At 44.8% G+C, this 16,262-nt stretch overlaps 1 protein-coding gene across 1 annotated transcript in view; it reads left to right on the top strand.

The window, feature by feature from the left end:
* PPME1 (protein phosphatase methylesterase 1) overlaps window positions 1–15,460 on the top strand; it is a 50,020-nt gene extending 34,560 nt beyond the window's left edge. Inside the window, exons 6-14 of the mRNA XM_075919586.1 lie at window positions 2,019–2,173; window positions 3,372–3,462; window positions 3,705–3,770; window positions 4,527–4,668; window positions 5,980–6,109; window positions 6,807–6,851; window positions 8,036–8,100; window positions 9,154–9,221; window positions 12,718–15,460. Coding sequence (XP_075775701.1) covers window positions 2,019–2,173; window positions 3,372–3,462; window positions 3,705–3,770; window positions 4,527–4,668; window positions 5,980–6,109; window positions 6,807–6,851; window positions 8,036–8,100; window positions 9,154–9,221; window positions 12,718–12,736 — 781 coding nt within the window. The 3' untranslated portion in view covers window positions 12,737–15,460. The remainder of the gene's footprint in view (window positions 1–2,018; window positions 2,174–3,371; window positions 3,463–3,704; window positions 3,771–4,526; window positions 4,669–5,979; window positions 6,110–6,806; window positions 6,852–8,035; window positions 8,101–9,153; window positions 9,222–12,717) is intronic.
* The last annotated feature ends 802 nt before the right edge of the window (window positions 15,461–16,262 follow it).

Genomic DNA, 16,262 nt, shown 5'->3' on the forward strand with positions numbered 1-16,262 from the left:
CCTATGCTTCTCGTTCTGGTGGAATACCAGAGTTGACAGGAGAGGACTCAGTGGTCCATTTATCACGTCTATACTTGACATGGAGAAAGCTGTGGAGGAATTGGAGAAAGTCCAGAGAAGAGCAACAAGAATGATTAAAGGTAAAGAACATGACCTGTGAAGAAAGACTGAAAGAATTGGGCTTGTTTAGTTCGGAAAGGAGAAGACTGAGGGGACAGGATAGCACTTTTCAGGTATCTAAAAGGGTGTCTCAAGAAAGAGGGAGGAAAAATTGTTCTCCTTAGCCTCTGAGGATAGGACAAGAAGCAATGGGCTTATACTGCAGCAAGGAAGATTTAGGTTGGACATCAGGAAAAACTTCCTAACTGTGAGAATGGTTAAACACTGGAATAAGTTGCCTAGGAAGGTTGTGGAATCTCCATCTCTGGAGATATTTAAGATCAGGTTAGATTACCATCTGACCATCCCTGATAGATGACTCTGGGTCCTGCCATGAGGGCAGGGGACTGGACTCAATGACCTCTCAAGGTCCCTTTCAGTTCTGGTGTTCTTTGATTCTATGACCTCTGTTGAATCGATTGTTACACTTCAATCTGGCAGGTAGTAAAGACGTAAGCTGAGAAGAGAATTAGCAAGTATACAGACTTCCTTCATTCACACTCTTTCTTCTCCTGATCTTCTATTCTGCCTTCAACCCTATAGTCTCAACTTTCCTCTCTCTCAAGATCGTACCAGTTTTGCCAGGGAGGGACAAAGTGACTTTATTTTCTCCATTACTTGCTGTGACAATACACTTTTGGGGCCAGATCCAAAGCTGGTGTAAATGGATGTAGTGCCAATGAAGCCACACTGATTTACACCAGCTCAGGGGCTGGCTTTTGTATTACTCTACTCACTATATGATCTATGTGCACCTTGCATAGCTTAGTATGGGGGAATACTTTTCCATTGTTATTTCAGTCTGTTTTAAATAACATTTACCCATCCCGATGAGCGTCAGTTTTCTTTGCCTTGATAAACTGCTTTTCTGTACCCATCCCTCACCTTGGGTGAAGGTTGAGTTTGACTCATGCCCAGTTTGAAACCACTCCATCGAGAAACGGTGTCCTGCACAGAATGAGACTTTCAGGCCTGGTGAGAGCTGCTTAATCAAATTACAGTGACCTGCTTTTGAATGCAAACCCTTCTTCATGACCAGCTGTGAGCAAAACAATTACCTCCCACTAAAAATACTATGTAATGCCTGCATTTAGTGCACAAAGATTCTCCTAGCTGCTATAATCAACTCGTGAAGGTTAGCGAGTCCTTCGTACAAACAGACCTGCTTGGCTTGTTCCAGGGAGGCCATCTGTGAAATAGCGTTTGACTCGCTGTGTGCTGTTTTGCTGCTTCTCATAGCGTAGCAGCTCCTGAGGTGTGTGTTGGTGTCCCAAGGAGCTGCCATATGCACTGATCATTTTTCAGATCTGGAGCAGCACTAATATGGGACCAAACAAATCGGCAGCTTTTCATTTTAACACTTTCTGCCTTCCTAATGAGAGATTTGAAAGCTATTTACAGTTTGTCTCTAACCTGGAGCCTTTTCAGATTCATAAATCCTCTGGCACCTTCAAAAGAAACAGTTAAAAATCAGATATTTAAGTAATTTCTTTACCTGTTGATACCTTACATTATTCTTTACCACTGATGTGATATGTGCCATTTTTTCTAATTTCTCGGCTTGGATAGAGAAAACAAGTTAGTCAGTCTTGCTTTGTGACTCCCGTACATTGGACACGATGCCCTTTGTGTTTCTGGCACCTATGGTGAAGTCTTACGCATTTTTAATTGGATATCCTTCAAACTACTTACTATTCTCTTTCCAACAGAGTTCAGTTCTTTATTAATGACGGATGTGTTACACCCTAGGGTGTTCAGGTACAGCAATAATGAGTGGTGTAAGAAACTGAATATAACAATATGCTTTGTACCTTGTCTTCATTCCATTCCATAATGTCCTTGCCCTCTTCTTTTGCCAGAGATGTTGGAAACGTGGTTGAAGCTATGTACGGGGACCTCCCTCCTCCAATCATGCTGATTGGGCACAGTATGGGCGGGGCCATTGCAGTGCACACAGCAGCGTCCAATTTGGTACCCAGTTTATTGGGTCTTTGCATGATTGATGTTGTGGAAGGTAAGGTGTTGTGTGTTTGTGTGTGTTTGTTTTTAATGTCCTTGAACAGTATTGCCTGATAAGTTTGTTCTTCTCCTCTTCAGTTAGCGTTGTTGGCAATGGGAGGGCTTCCTCGGTTGTGTTAACCATATGTAGGTTTCTCTTCTCTCAAATGGACATGCCACCTATTGTATCATCTAGTTAGCATCTTCACCTTGGTTTTCCCAGCTGGGCTTTTCCATTTGTTTTCATTTGTTGTGATTGAGGTGCGGCATCCATTCTTATACTCAGGGCCAAAATGGGTGGAGAGTGTTTTATTGACCCATATAATAGTGCCACCACTGCTCTCTGCTGCCTGAAATATCAGACCTGTCCAGATATGACATGTTAACCCTCTAATGGCAGTAGCACACAGAACAATGCAAGCCCTGTTACAATTAATGAAGGGCTTTCTGATAGATAGATGATAATTATAGAAAACTTGTAAGCTATTAAAATGTGGGTGTGCAAAAGTTTCAGTGTGTCAGTCTGTAATAGAAAAACCTTAAACAATAAATAGTCCTGCAGCACCTTAGAGACCAACAAAAAATGTAAGTGGTAGTATCTGCATTTTCTGTTAGTCTCTAAGGTGCTGCAGGACTATTCATTGTTTTTTAAAATGTGGATGAGGGAAGCAAAGAGAATACAGATTTGCTGACCTGGAAACCATTTTTTTTTAAAAACAAAGCTGGTTTGAGCAGCTGTGTATAGTTCACAACTGTCGTGCTGTTAACCAACTTATCTTAAATCCTGAAATTTGCCTCAGTTCTCTCCCCCACACAAAGGGGAGCCAACAGCCTCCATAGGCCCCTGGGCAAGTTGTATGTCAGGGATTGGGGGGAAGGGGGCTCCATGCTTCTGGAAGAGGGAGGGGGAGGCCTCGACACAAGAGATGGGGCCAGGAGCAGGCAGCCCTCAGCACAGCTCTCCAACAGTGATTTAAAGGGCTGAGAGCTCCAGCTGCTGGCGCAGTAGCGATGGTGGCCGCCAGGAGCTTCAGGCCCCTTCAAATCTCCAAGCCCTGGGGCAGCTGCCCTCTTTACCGCTCCTTCCTCCCTCCCCCTCGCCCCAGTTAGCAGTCCTGCTCACACAGTTCACACTATTATAGAGAGATCTTTGAGAAGTGCTACAAGGACATTGTCAGATGTTGGGTTCATTTAATTCAAAACATTTGTTTTAGGCACAGCCATGGACGCATTGAACAGCATGCAGAACTTCTTACGGAGTCGTCCCAAAACATTCAAGTCAATTGAAAATGCAATTGAATGGAGGTAAAATGTGCAAGTTTGTGTACTCTTCAAAAATCTGCATTGTATTGGTAATTCTGCAATTACTTTTGGAGAAAATTTGGTCTGGTGCTTAAGGCATTTGATTGGCAGGCCAGAGACCTGAATTCTGTTCTGTGCTCATATTATTACTGGACCTGTTAAATACTAAATGATAGATTAATATATGCAGTTGATCTATGATGTTTGACAACTTTGATTCCCCCTTTTTCCCTTGTTTTCTCTAGTGTGAAAAGTGGACAGATAAGAAATCTTGAATCGGCCAGAGTTTCTATGGTTGGCCAAATCAAACAGTAGGTTCTGTTTTCTTAAACCTTCTTACTTGTTTTAAGATCCCAAATTGGTAACCGTGCATAGATCTACATTTAAAAATAAATAAATATTTTAGCAGATGTGAACTCCTTCTTTTACACCTGCCAAGGTAGATCACAGTAGGTTGGAAAATAGTATTAAAAAGTTTAGACATCAGCGTTCCTAGGGTTAGGTATGTGACAGTCAAAATTTTGCTTGGATAATTACCCCTCAAGGATCATATTTTTTTACATGCAAAATCCGTTTATACATGCAAGTGATAGAGTATAAAACAACGGGCATGCAGTGGTCCATGCGAAGATGTGCTCACACAAATAGACTAGCTTGATGCCCTTTCAGAAATTTGACCCCTAAATTCCTGCTGCCAATTGAACGGGATATAGTGTTTTTCATGTGCGCCGCCGCTGCTGCTGTGGTGTTAAATAGCTCTACATTCACCCCAACGGCAGTGGAGTTGAGTGGTGATTAAAGGAATTTGTCGCATTATAATCTTATACAACACCATGATGCTTGCCAACAGCATCAAGGTATTTTATATTCTATAGTGACATGAAAAACCTAATTTTGCTCCTTTGACCTGGACTTTCCCTTTCTTGATGTGGTAGAGCCTCAGATCAGCCAGTCTCTCTTGAGAAATCCAGTTGCATCCTACAGGTGCAGGTGATCTCTCTTACAATGTTTAAGATGTTGCTTTTCACAATGGGAAAAGAAATCAATTTCCAGTTCTGTTTTACCAGGTGTGAAGAGGCTGCTAGTCCAGAGGCCCCTAAAGCTATAGTGGAAGGGATTATTGAAGAGGAGGAGGAGGAGGAGGAAGAGGACGAAGACTATGAAGGAAGGGGATCTGTTAACAAACGGAAGAAGGAAGATGATACAGAGGTGGAGAGTTTCATTGTGTTCTGGTAGCATAAATGTCTGTTCAACTCGAGGGTATCTGGAGATGTACAAGGCGAAAGAGGGCCACCATGCAGCCTGCAAAGGAGATATTTCCATGGAGCTAGGTGCCTGTAAGACAGCATGTAAAAGTTCTCCTGGGAGGGAGGAACTAGCAATTTGTGCAGCTCTCATTCAGTGCCTTAGTGTAAATAGATGTAACTACTTTGACCTCTTTGCTAGCCCATGTCTGAGTTTGGGCTTTCGTCTCAGGCTGCTGGCTACCTGGTGAGTCGCAACTTGAAAATGTTTTTAGATGTTCATGAACTGACCCAGTGTACATGGCCCAGAAGAGAACTACTTTCCTGAGTGAGAGAGGCTCCTAAATGGCTCCAGTGAGTCTGTCTTCTAGGTCCCTACGCTGTTTCATTTCCGTTTCTGCTGGATGGCATAGACCATGTGTCCTAACCGTCCTGTTCCCCCAATTACTCTGTTAGTGCACAGTGCAAAACTGCATCTTGCCCAAGCTTTACTGAAGGGCAAATCCAGGCATTTTGACGGCATGTGCGTTTTTAGTTCAGTGAAAGGTGGCAGATGGACAATCCTGGAAACTGGAGGTCTCTCTGGATCAATACAGCAGGTGCAGACTTCTGTCCCATTTCCCCATTAAATTAGCGAGATGTGGAGCAAGCATATTTTAAGGTTAAGAGAATAATCCAAGCTTTGTGACTAAGGTTGCCTCGTTAGCTCCACATGTGGGGGACAAACTGACATTAGAGCAGGGGTCTCAAACTCACAGCCCACGGGCCATCTATGGTCCAAGCCGTTCCATGCTCCAGCCTGGAGTCCATCCCCATTCCCCAAGTCCAGCTGCTCTGCCCCCACCCTGCATCTTCTCATCCCTGTGCCTTCTCCCCAACCATTACACCCTTTCCCCCAAGCTAGCAGCCAGAAGCCATTCTAGCCCCACTGAACTGCTAGTGGTGGTAGTGGAGCCTCTGGGGCATTTGGAGGCAGCAGATAGGGCTGGGAGATGCATGGTAGGGGGCACATAGAGCCAGGAGATGTGGGGGAGGGAGGAACATTCAGAGATCCCCACCCCCATGTACTGCTGCTAGAGGAGGTTCCCACTGGTCTGTTAAGAGGATTTGAGGACTAGCACTGGCCCTATAGTAAACTGAGCTTGAGATCCCTGCATTAGTCAACTGCTGGCTTTATTCTGGGCTTTTACTTTATCTTCCAGGTGGCCCTTTGTTGGGTTTATTCTATGCTGGTTGTTTCAGTTGGACACTAATGCTGAGCTCTGTCTCCTTGTAGACAAAGAAGGAACATCTGTATACATGGCGAATCGAACTGGCGAAAACAGAAAAGTACTGGGATGGGTGGTTTAGGGGCTTATCCAACCTCTTCCTCGGTTGTCCGACGCCAAAGCTGCTGCTTTTAGCGGGTAGGTGTTTTTGTTTTTGTTTTTGTTTCTCTTTAGTTATTGCTGCCATTCACTTGGATTACATTCCGCCTGTACTTTAGAGGAGAGAAGGGCAAACCTGTGGCAAAGATACGGGTCTGGAAATAACGTGTCTGGCTTCTATCCTGGCCCGTCTATGTATTTTGAGAGACTTTCCCGTTTCCTTCTCTGCAACATCCACAGTGTATATTGTGATCCTAGAGACTCGGACCCACTGTGGACCGTGGGTTAGCTGCTTGAAGGCTGTTGCAGTTATAGAATTGAGATAATGTTCTGCTAGGAACAGGTTTGAGACCCGAGTCACCCAACAGGAATAATCACTTAGTTATTGCAGACCTCTGTTGGATTTGAACTTGTGAATATGAAAGGATCAGTTTTCCATGACGGTTCCCTATTGCCAGCCAATAGCCTGTGATGGGGACCATTAGGAGTCTCCACTAGCTGAGTGCAATTTAAAGACATCTGGAAGGATGGATGCATGAATATTCCTTCATGTTTTTTCCAGTGATCCTCTTGTGTCACTGCTCCAGATGTGCAGCAGGGAAACCATCTAGTGTGCTTTGAGATGCTGTTTCTATTCCATTTTTCACACCAAACCTCTTTTTGCAAAGTCTTAGCAGGGTCTAACTAGACACTCTCTCCCGGCTTCTCCCCAACACCTCTGTTTACTTTATTTTAGGTGTTGACAGGCTGGATAAAGATCTAACAATTGGACAGATGCAAGGTAAATATTTAATACTTTGGGATTTCGTGCTCTTTCAGATGATAGCTCACATTGTGGAGGCTGAAAACGAGCTAGAGAAGAAGGCTGAAGTGGTCCTGGCTGGGGCAATCTATATTGAGACAAGTACTAGATAATTTAGTTAATCCGCAGAGTAACCATGTGATCCCTTGTCTGATTCTGTGTTAATGGAAGCTGGAGGAGTTTGGAGACCTGGCTGTGGTAGTGCTTTTGTTCAGTCTGGTCTTAAATATTTAAGTGATGGGGCTTTGTCATGTCTTGTGGGGAATCATTCTATTGTCCCAGTCTTCCCATAAGAAAGCTTTTCCTGATTTTTCAGTCAGTTTTCTTTTAATTCCATCCCATTGCCTCTAGTTACACCACCTGGTGCCACTTGAAATAATCCCCCCCCTTGTGTCTCAAGCATTATTAAAGGGTCTGTCAGCACAAGAAAGGGAAAGTAATATCTTCTCTCTGACTACCTTCTGTTGGTGAAAGAGATGAGCTTTCAAGCTTATAATCTGAAGAAAAGCTCCATGTAAGCTTGAAAACTTGTATCTCGCCAACAGAAGTTGGTCCAGTAAAAGATATTCCCTCACCCACCTTGTCTGTATAATGTCCTGGGATTGATGCAGCTACAACAGCAACCTCTAATAATACTTCACAGTTACATTAATACCTCTCCACTTCTAGGCCTCATCACTGATTTATCTGGAAATCAGATATTGGAAGGGAACATGGGTCATTGGGTAAAGGTCCTGGCATGGTTGGTCTAACAGGAAGATGGGATGGCATTTAGTGCAAAGCTCTCAGAAATCAAGGATTAGGAAGATAATGAATGGGCATGGCTATAGTTACTTGTGCAGAAGTGCTGAATGAAGAAGGCAAGTTCTTGCCTTCTGCTGAAGCTGTGCTCTGCATATCGTGCTGTTTGACATCCTGTGTCATGCAGCTTCCTGAGTCCCTGCCAGCTAGATGCTTCAATCAGGGTCGTTGATAAAGAGTTTCAGACCTTTAGCAGAAGTGGACATACAAGTGTAGAGTAATTTTGCACCTTTACAAGTTCAGTCCCTGCTTTGAGTCTTTATAGAGAATTGGCTTCTGCCATCATATATAACACGTGCCCAAGCCATGGCCAGGATGGGACATGTTCGCTCTAACAGCAGCGCTGACTGTTTCGTCTGCAGGGAAGTTCCAGATGCAAGTCCTCCCTCAGTGTGGCCATGCAGTCCACGAAGATGCTCCAGACAAGGTGAGCCACAAAGCGCGAGGCAGGCTTTGATTGCAGCTCTTTTACCAGTTAGATGCAAAATGGGTCTGTTGCTGATATGAAGCTGAGGGCAAACACCACACCTTATAAGGGGCCCTGGTTACTAATAGAGCAGATGGGACTAAATCATATCCTTGATGCTGGCTTGAGAGCCTGGACTGGCCAGGACATTAGCCTGCTTGTGGTGACAGGTCCCACCTATGTTACAGCTGTAACTGTGTCAGGAGTTGGTGGTGTATAACTGACTCAATGACACAGTTGTGATGATGTGGTTTCCTCATAGGATTTTCCATCCTAAACGTCTCTTAGTTTACCTCAGCTTTTCCCTTCCCCCTATAGCTGTCAGTTAGAAGAGCTACTTTTATGGAGGAGTATTGACTTATTAAAACTGTAGTTAAAATTTAGGAGACATCACATAAACACCATTGTGGCAGTTGGTTTTGACAAACAAAACTTTAGTATCTCATTTAAGCTAGCGCGCCAGTAAGTAAAATGGTACTGTGGTGTAACGGACTGAGCACATGTCTCTAAAAGAACTGAGTTCTTCTCAGCTTTACTAGTGACTGTTTGTTTGGCTTTGAGTCACTTAGCCATTCTGTGCCTCAGTTTACCCCCTTGTAAAATGTAGACACTCTATTTTTACTCAGCACAATCAGGTGTATAGAATAAAAGTTATTTGCAAAGCATGATACAAGTAATTTGCTGCCCTGAATTAATTCTTAAAGGGATACCAACTTAAATCACAATTGTCTCATTTTTATTACCCATTATAGTACAGTCCTAAGAATAACTGAAGGAGGTGATGATTTTTTTTTTCAACTGTGTACTTAATGTTTGGTCGGTTTCACTGTGTCCTTGATATTATATAGACATGTAGCCCCCTTGTCAGAAATGTCACATGGGGCAGGGGGAAAGAATGTTTAACAAATGGGAAGGAAAGATGTAGTACTTTGAATTACTTTAAAGTTTGAAACTGAGTAGGCTTCAGGTTGTGTCCCTTTAAACTCTTGATTCCTTCTTCCCCTCCCACTTCAGGTTGCTGAAGCTGTTGCAACTTTCTTGATCCGTCACAGGTTTACAGAACCAATTGGTGGATTTCAGTGGTAAGGATCTCCGGTGCTAGGGCTGTATGATCCTCCTCCATCCCCTGTGGGAAGACTTGCATTCATTCATGGTGTGGGGAGAGATGAATAGTATAACAAGTGGTTGGGTGGAAAGGGAAGTAAGGATCCGCTTGGAGCTTTACTGTAACATTACAAGCAGCATGTAAATGCACAGCCTAGATCACAGGCAGGCTTGTGTTTCATGTTCAGTGTGTAAAGATTTCAGTCTCTAAACTTCTTTATATTCCAGTTTACTAATTGTGGGATTAAAACACTCATTCTTGAGGGAGGAGAAGTCATGGGCCTGACCTAGCTGATTTCTTCTTTGTAATGGGAATCCTTATCCCAGTTGAGGCAAAACTAAGTTTCATTGAATTTTGTTGAATGGACCTAGTAGGGATGTCAACATGTAGTCGAGTACACAATTAACCGATAGGCCTAGGTTTATCAGTGTGTCTCTCTCTTTCTCTCTCTCTCTCAGCAAGGGGGGGGAGTGGAAGCCGGCTCCCCCTGAGTACCAGATCTGCAAAGCTGCCTGCCCCCACCCCCACTCTGCTGCCTCTGATAGAGGCAGTAGTGCAGAGGGTGAGGGGGGCAGGTGGGAGCTGGTACACACAGGAAGCTGGCTTTCAAGCTTCTCTATCAGAAGCAGCAAGATGGAGGGGCAGGTGGGAGCTGATATGCGTGAGGCTCTGTGGGATGCTGGTGCACCCTCTGTCCGCAGGTAGTTGGGAACCCCAACGGACAGGAGCGGGTGCCACCCTGTGCTGCTGCTTCTCATACAGAGGCAGCAGCATGGGATGGCAGGGGGCTCCCCAAGCGTGGAACCAGGAGCACACTGGCTGCCAGCCCCACCCCAGCCACTGTGGACTATAGAATAATCATATAACCAATAATATTTTGTGCAGTTAGATTGCGATTAATTGAATAGTCGTGTAACATCCCTTGGACCTAGTCACTGTAAATAGCTTAGGATAAAAAAATGTCCTCCATCCAAGGTAGGCAATGTGGTGAACATCTTCCAAATTCTAAACATCACCAGGGCTGTTCTCGTGATCTAGAGCTCTGCGCCAGCATGTTTCCTCTGCCAAGAAACATTAGCAGGGACATACTTTGAAAGCTGCCTACTTGGCCTCTCAGCTCTCTCTGCTGGGTCACTCACAGGAGTCTCATGGAGTCCCCCATCGGAATGAATTTCAAGAGCCAAAGCTCCTCTCTCGACACTGTGGTGGTTGAGCCTAGATACTGTACAAATCCTACCTGAGGTAAATGGAATGAGCCCTGCAGGATAACAAGGCCACACTGAACGAATGCCTTAAACCAGGGGTTCCCAAACTTTTTGACACGGGGACCAGGAAATCCATTCACAAACTTTTGGAGGACCAGTAATGTTCATTTGCATATTCATCAATCAAATGAATATTCAAATAAGTTGTTTCTGGTCCTCCCAAAACCCCCAGTGCCAGCTTTAGCAAAGCTTTTCATATGGTCACCTATAATATTCTTGCCAGCAAGTTAAGGAATATGGATTGGATAAATGGACTGTAAGACAGACAGAAAGCTGGTTAGACCAGGATTTCCCAAACTTTTTACTTTAGTTGGAACCCTTTTTTTTCAGGACTGTTTTTTGCAGCCCAAAAATATAAACACATAAAAAACAAACTGAGAGAATACCAGACATATAGCATGTCTGGTATTTTCTCATTAGGTAAGTTGTATTATTACTAGATGTATCAGTTTGTAGTTTCAAACTGCTTGGCTGGTAAATGTGCTCAGGCTGCATGAGTGTGTCTACCAGCCAGACAGATCGCAACTACTCGAGGGTGTGTGCGTGGCGGTGGGGAACAATAGAATCCCCGGGCCGGACTAACTCGTGCTTTGCCGGCTTTGCCGGGGGGGGGGACAGTGCCCTGAGATCTGCATATGGCCGGGTCAGTCCCGCTCCCCGCCAGCCGATTCACCCCCCCCCCCCCCCGCTCCCTCCGCTGTGCCTCTGGCCAGCCCCACTTCCCCCAACCCCCTCCTGGACAGCCAGTTTTCCCCCCGCTTCTCCTCCCAATCTCCCTTGGCCAGCCCCGCTGCCTGCGTCCAGCCCTGCTTCCAGTGGCCGCTTCTTCTCTCCTCCCCCCCCCCCCCCTAGTTTGGGAAATGCTGCCTTAACCTATTGGTAGGGGCTCTGAACTGCTGGATGCACATCCTGACCATCTGTCATTACAGATCTGCAAGAAGAGGAGGGTTAATCCTGGTGTTATGGGTATTATTCTGCTGTCCCTAAATTCCCTCTGGAGATTTAATTGAAGGAAAACTTTGTTTCAGAAGTACTAGGTCAAAAAAGTTGTCATTTTCCACCGCTGAAGTGCCAGCATTCTTAGGGGGATGTGGTAGAGTGACCCTATCCCGTGCCCTTTAGGGTGAAAAGCAGGATGAATATGACTCTGTCATATGACCAGTCAATATGACTCTGAAACCCGAGGAAAGGCTACAGAGTGTAGGATGTGCTTTAAAGCAGTGGACGAGGGAGAGGTCCCCAGAGTCACATTATGCTGCCTTTGAGTCCACAGCAGGCTTTGGCAAGCTGTGCCGTTGCTGTGAGGATTATAAGGCATTAGCTTGTCGCTGCTGCTTTCGTGGTTGTACTTGATGGCAGCTTCAAAATAGGTGTATCCAAGGGTTGGGCAGGTTGTCCTACTTACTGCAGTTTGCTGCTCTATGCTGTAGAGAGCAGGATTAAACTCTAGAACTAGTGAGAGCTCTGCATCTATATTCTGCCTGCAAGCACCTAATTGGGACATTGCCCACATAGACTTCACTTATATTCTAGATCAGGCATGTCCAAAGTCCGGCCTGCGGGCCAATTGCGGCCCGTGTTCCGGTTTAATACGGCCCCACAGGTAATTTGGCAATATCTATCTTTTATGGCCCCCAACGAATCCATATGTATTGAGATGAATACATTGTAAAATCTCAGTTAATGTCAGTTGGTCTAAATCAGTTATAAATATATTTGGACACAACATGTATACTTGGTGTTATGTTCCTGTTCATATTTTTTGAACTTAGAAGTTGACAGACAATCTTTATTACCAATAATATGTAATGTACTTTACAATGTTCCTGACATATATTTCAGCTTCCTGGATTTTTTTTTTTCATCTGGCCTTCAGATATGAAAGGCAGAGTGATTTAACACCTGTTTAGATTTGTCATCCATGTGACGAAATGAAAAGTATGCTGTTTGCAATAAACTTTGCATAAAATAGTTAATTTGCGTTTAATTTTAATGGTTCAAAGAATGTCAGGCAAAATGGTCGGCCCTCACGCATGTTCACTTCATAAAATCTGGCCCTCTTTGAAAAAAGTTTGGACACCCCTGTTCTAGATCATTTGTGTTGCCGCTCTATTGGCATTAGTGAGTTTCGTTGGGTGGTGTGGAATTCAAGTCTGCAGAGGGTAATTGGGATTTAATGCACTATTATATTCTTCTCTCCCCTGCCAGCGTGTTTCCTGCTTGTTAATATCCTGATGTTCTCCAGCACTGAGTTCCGTTGTAAATAAACTGCACCAGAGGCCACTGTGATGTATCCATATCCTTCTCATCCATCCACTTCTGCAGTGACAAGAAATTGGCATGAGATCTGTCCCATAGAACTGGTTTCTAGGAACTTCCTTGCCGGCAGGCAGCTCGCATCCCAGACCTTGTGACACTCGTCTCTGCTGACCCAAGGGGAGAGAGCCTGAAACCCCGAGTAGTAGAACGTCTCTCTTATCTCCATGAATCCTCAGGCTCTGTTGAACACAATCACTAAGAGGCTTTGGGCAGACCGGATTTCCCCAAAGGGCATTGCAGCAAAACTGAAGACGTCAGGATTCCTTCATGGAACGATATGGGAAATGCAGCCACGGAATGGCTTTTTTCCCTGTAAATCTGAGGAACCAGATTTTTTTTTTTAAGTTTTTTCAGCTGACCAGGGCCATCCATATGTTTTATTTTTTTTTAGGGCCTGTAAATTGTGGGAGAGAGAACCAGCTGTACTATGAATTGCTTTCTCTTCCAGTTCACTAAGGCCAGGGTTGGGAAAATGGCATCATAAGCACCTTTGAAGGGTCCTCCCATTTCCTTGACAAATTCACTTCCTGAGTCTCTGCAGGAGAATAGTCTCCCCATATAGACACTTAGGGTATGTCTAGACTTCATGCCTCTGGCGACAGAGGCATGTAGATTAGGCTACCCGGCATAGGAAAATGAAGCAGCGATTTAAATAATCGCCGCTTCCATTTAAATTTAAATGGCTGCCGCGCTGAGCCGATCAGCTGTTTGTCGGCTCAGCGCGGTAGTCTGGACGCTCCGCGGTCGACATCAAAGGCATTTGTCGACCTCCCCAGTATTCCTCGTGGGATAAGGTTTACCGGGGAGGTGGAAAAATGCCTTTGATGTTGACCGCGGAGCATCCAGACTACCGCGCTGAGCCGACAAACAGCTGATCGGCTCAGCACTGCAGCCATTTACATTTAAATGAAGCGGTGATTATTTAAATCGCTGCTTTGTTTTCCTATGCCGGGTAGCCTAATCTACATGCCTCTGTCGCCAGAGGCATGTAGTCTAGACGTACCCTAAGTGGGCTGTGGCGCGGGACCCTGCGCTTAAAGGGGAAGCCACAGTATCACCAATAACAACATGATCTGTCACATGCAGTCCAGTTGCCGTTCTCTGTTAGTGGAGTTTCTGCCTGCCTACTTCTGCACCTCTTGGCACTGCACACGAGAGCAGCGATTGTTACCCCAGGAGCCTGTGGGCGGAAACTAGACTGGACAGTGGATGGAATGTTGAGCTAGCTAGCAGTAGGGAGAGATTGGGGCTTGGAGGAAAATTCCACCAGCAGTCTGGCCCTGGCATTGCTTGCCATGCGTATGTGAGGCCCTGGTCAGTGTATTGTGGGAAAGTCACTGTTCTGTATTTGCTGTTGAGCACTGATCAGCTTTGGGCCAGTGTAAATGCAGTAGCTGGGAGAGAGTTCCCTGAGGGCACAGACAAACACACAGAAAGGCCATGTGTTCGATCTTTCTCATCTCCTATGAAATCCCCCACGAGAGCAATAGAACAGTTGCACTTGGAGCTATTTGCAACAGTTTATTGATGTTCTTCAGCTAATAAAAATGGGTTGTTAATCCTTAACCCTTTCATGTGAGTGAAGTGACTTTGCAAGTTGTAACAGCTCTGTTACTCACCTGGTCTTGGAGATATGATAGATGGTAGTGGGTGTGTCCCACAACAGCCCCGGTAAATCCTTTACATTTGTGCTGTGCTGGTAGGCAATGAGGGGGAAGTGACACAAATAGTAGGGAAAGCCCAGTCATGCATAATGTTTACCCTGGGGGAGAACTACTGTTCTTGTTTTCTGTTTGAGTTACACATGTAAGTGCTGGACTCTTTAGCTAGGGCCTGGCTGCGTATTTCCGCCCCCCCCCCCCCCTTCTCCCTTCCTTCCACCAGAGTCTGAAACTGCCAGATTAGAAACAAGAATTTGCAATTCCCTGTGAGTTCTGTGTCCATCCAGCGCTTTGGCGACTGAGGCTGAGGGACTAAATGAGCAGTTTGTGGTGCCTTTAGAGCCCTTCCTGTCCGTCACAACCTGGCATTACTTCACCATGTCATTCTGCACACTGACTGCTAACACAGCACCAAGTCCATTCCAGTTTGTCTGCTGGTTAGTTTCATGGTTTCCAGTAATTGAGAAGTCAGTTTATAATTGAAAAACACATGGAAAATGAGAGTGTTTTTTCACCTGCTGCCGTGTTGTAAGATTCTTGTCCTTTTTCGGATTATTCTGCTTGTCAGACAGTGTGGGAGGGGGAGGCGGCGGGATATGCAGCTTTAGGCCAGGCTCTCAGTCAGCAAGCTACTGAACCGTGTGTTTAACTTCAAGCATGTGAATCGTCTCCTTGGAGTCAAATTGTGTCATGTGCTTAATCTCTTGTGGATTACTACATTAGGTAACTCCCGATGTTCTCTTCTTGTGCTGTCCTCTCCCTTTCTGGCGATGGGAACTGGTTTATCAGATGGCTCCAGAAAGGGTGAAACACCTTCTGTTTAAGCCTTTGCTATCCCACCACAAGGTTGGTGAGTGGCTACATTTCCATGCACTGTGCCATTGGCTCCCTGGAAATGTGGTTTTGGTTTTTTTTGTTACTCCTTGGCAATTCTGACCTTGTTTTATGAAAAATAAATATTTCACAACCTCTTCTGGTGTGGCTGTGTTTTACGCCAAGCTCTCCAAGTCCTGACTGGTACCTGAGACGGGATGTTCTTTGCAGGGATCCAATTAGTTTTAGGTTTATGGAAAGAAGCTTCAAAGGGCAGGAAAATGAGTGTGTGTGGAGGAGTGTTCAACCAGAGTACAGTAGTTAGTGGAACTATCTCAACTTTGTGTGAGTCTAACACACCTGCAGCATTTTCTTACTGCCATTTAGGGAGGAAGATTCTGCAAATGTGTCAGTGCCGAATATACAGGCAAACAACATTCAGTTAAAGGATAATGCAAGTCACAGGGAAAATACTCCATAGAAGTGAGGGGAAAATACATTTCTTGGCTGAGGAGCTTATTAAAAATGTGGAGGTACAGAAATCACCCAGTCCTGATCTTTTGAACCCTTGACTAAATCACTGATTTTAAGTAAATGGCAAACATACTGGAGTGGAAGGGGACATGAATGAAAAGGGCACCATTTGTATATTGCATCCTTAACTATTTAGAGCTCTTTCTTGCCTCTGTTCAAGTTGCATTAGATGAAGGATCAAAATGGAACCTTTAACAACGGAAAATCTTGTGTCTTGGGGGACAGGATGCAGTTTGTTTAGGAATTCGGTTTATTTAAGGTTTGGGGTTTTCTTTAATCAGACTTAATATAGGAGCTGTCTTGTTAAAATGCCCTGGGTTATCTGAACCAAATATAGGAGACTCTGTGACTTGTGGATCACAGAAACATCTGGTTTGTTTTTAAAAAAACAAACCTCTTGGGTGTGTGTAGCTTTGCCTTGTTCAT

The sequence above is a fragment of the Pelodiscus sinensis genome, chromosome 1 (assembly GCF_049634645.1).
Source record: "Pelodiscus sinensis isolate JC-2024 chromosome 1, ASM4963464v1, whole genome shotgun sequence".
Taxonomy (NCBI): Eukaryota; Metazoa; Chordata; order Testudines; family Trionychidae; genus Pelodiscus; species Pelodiscus sinensis.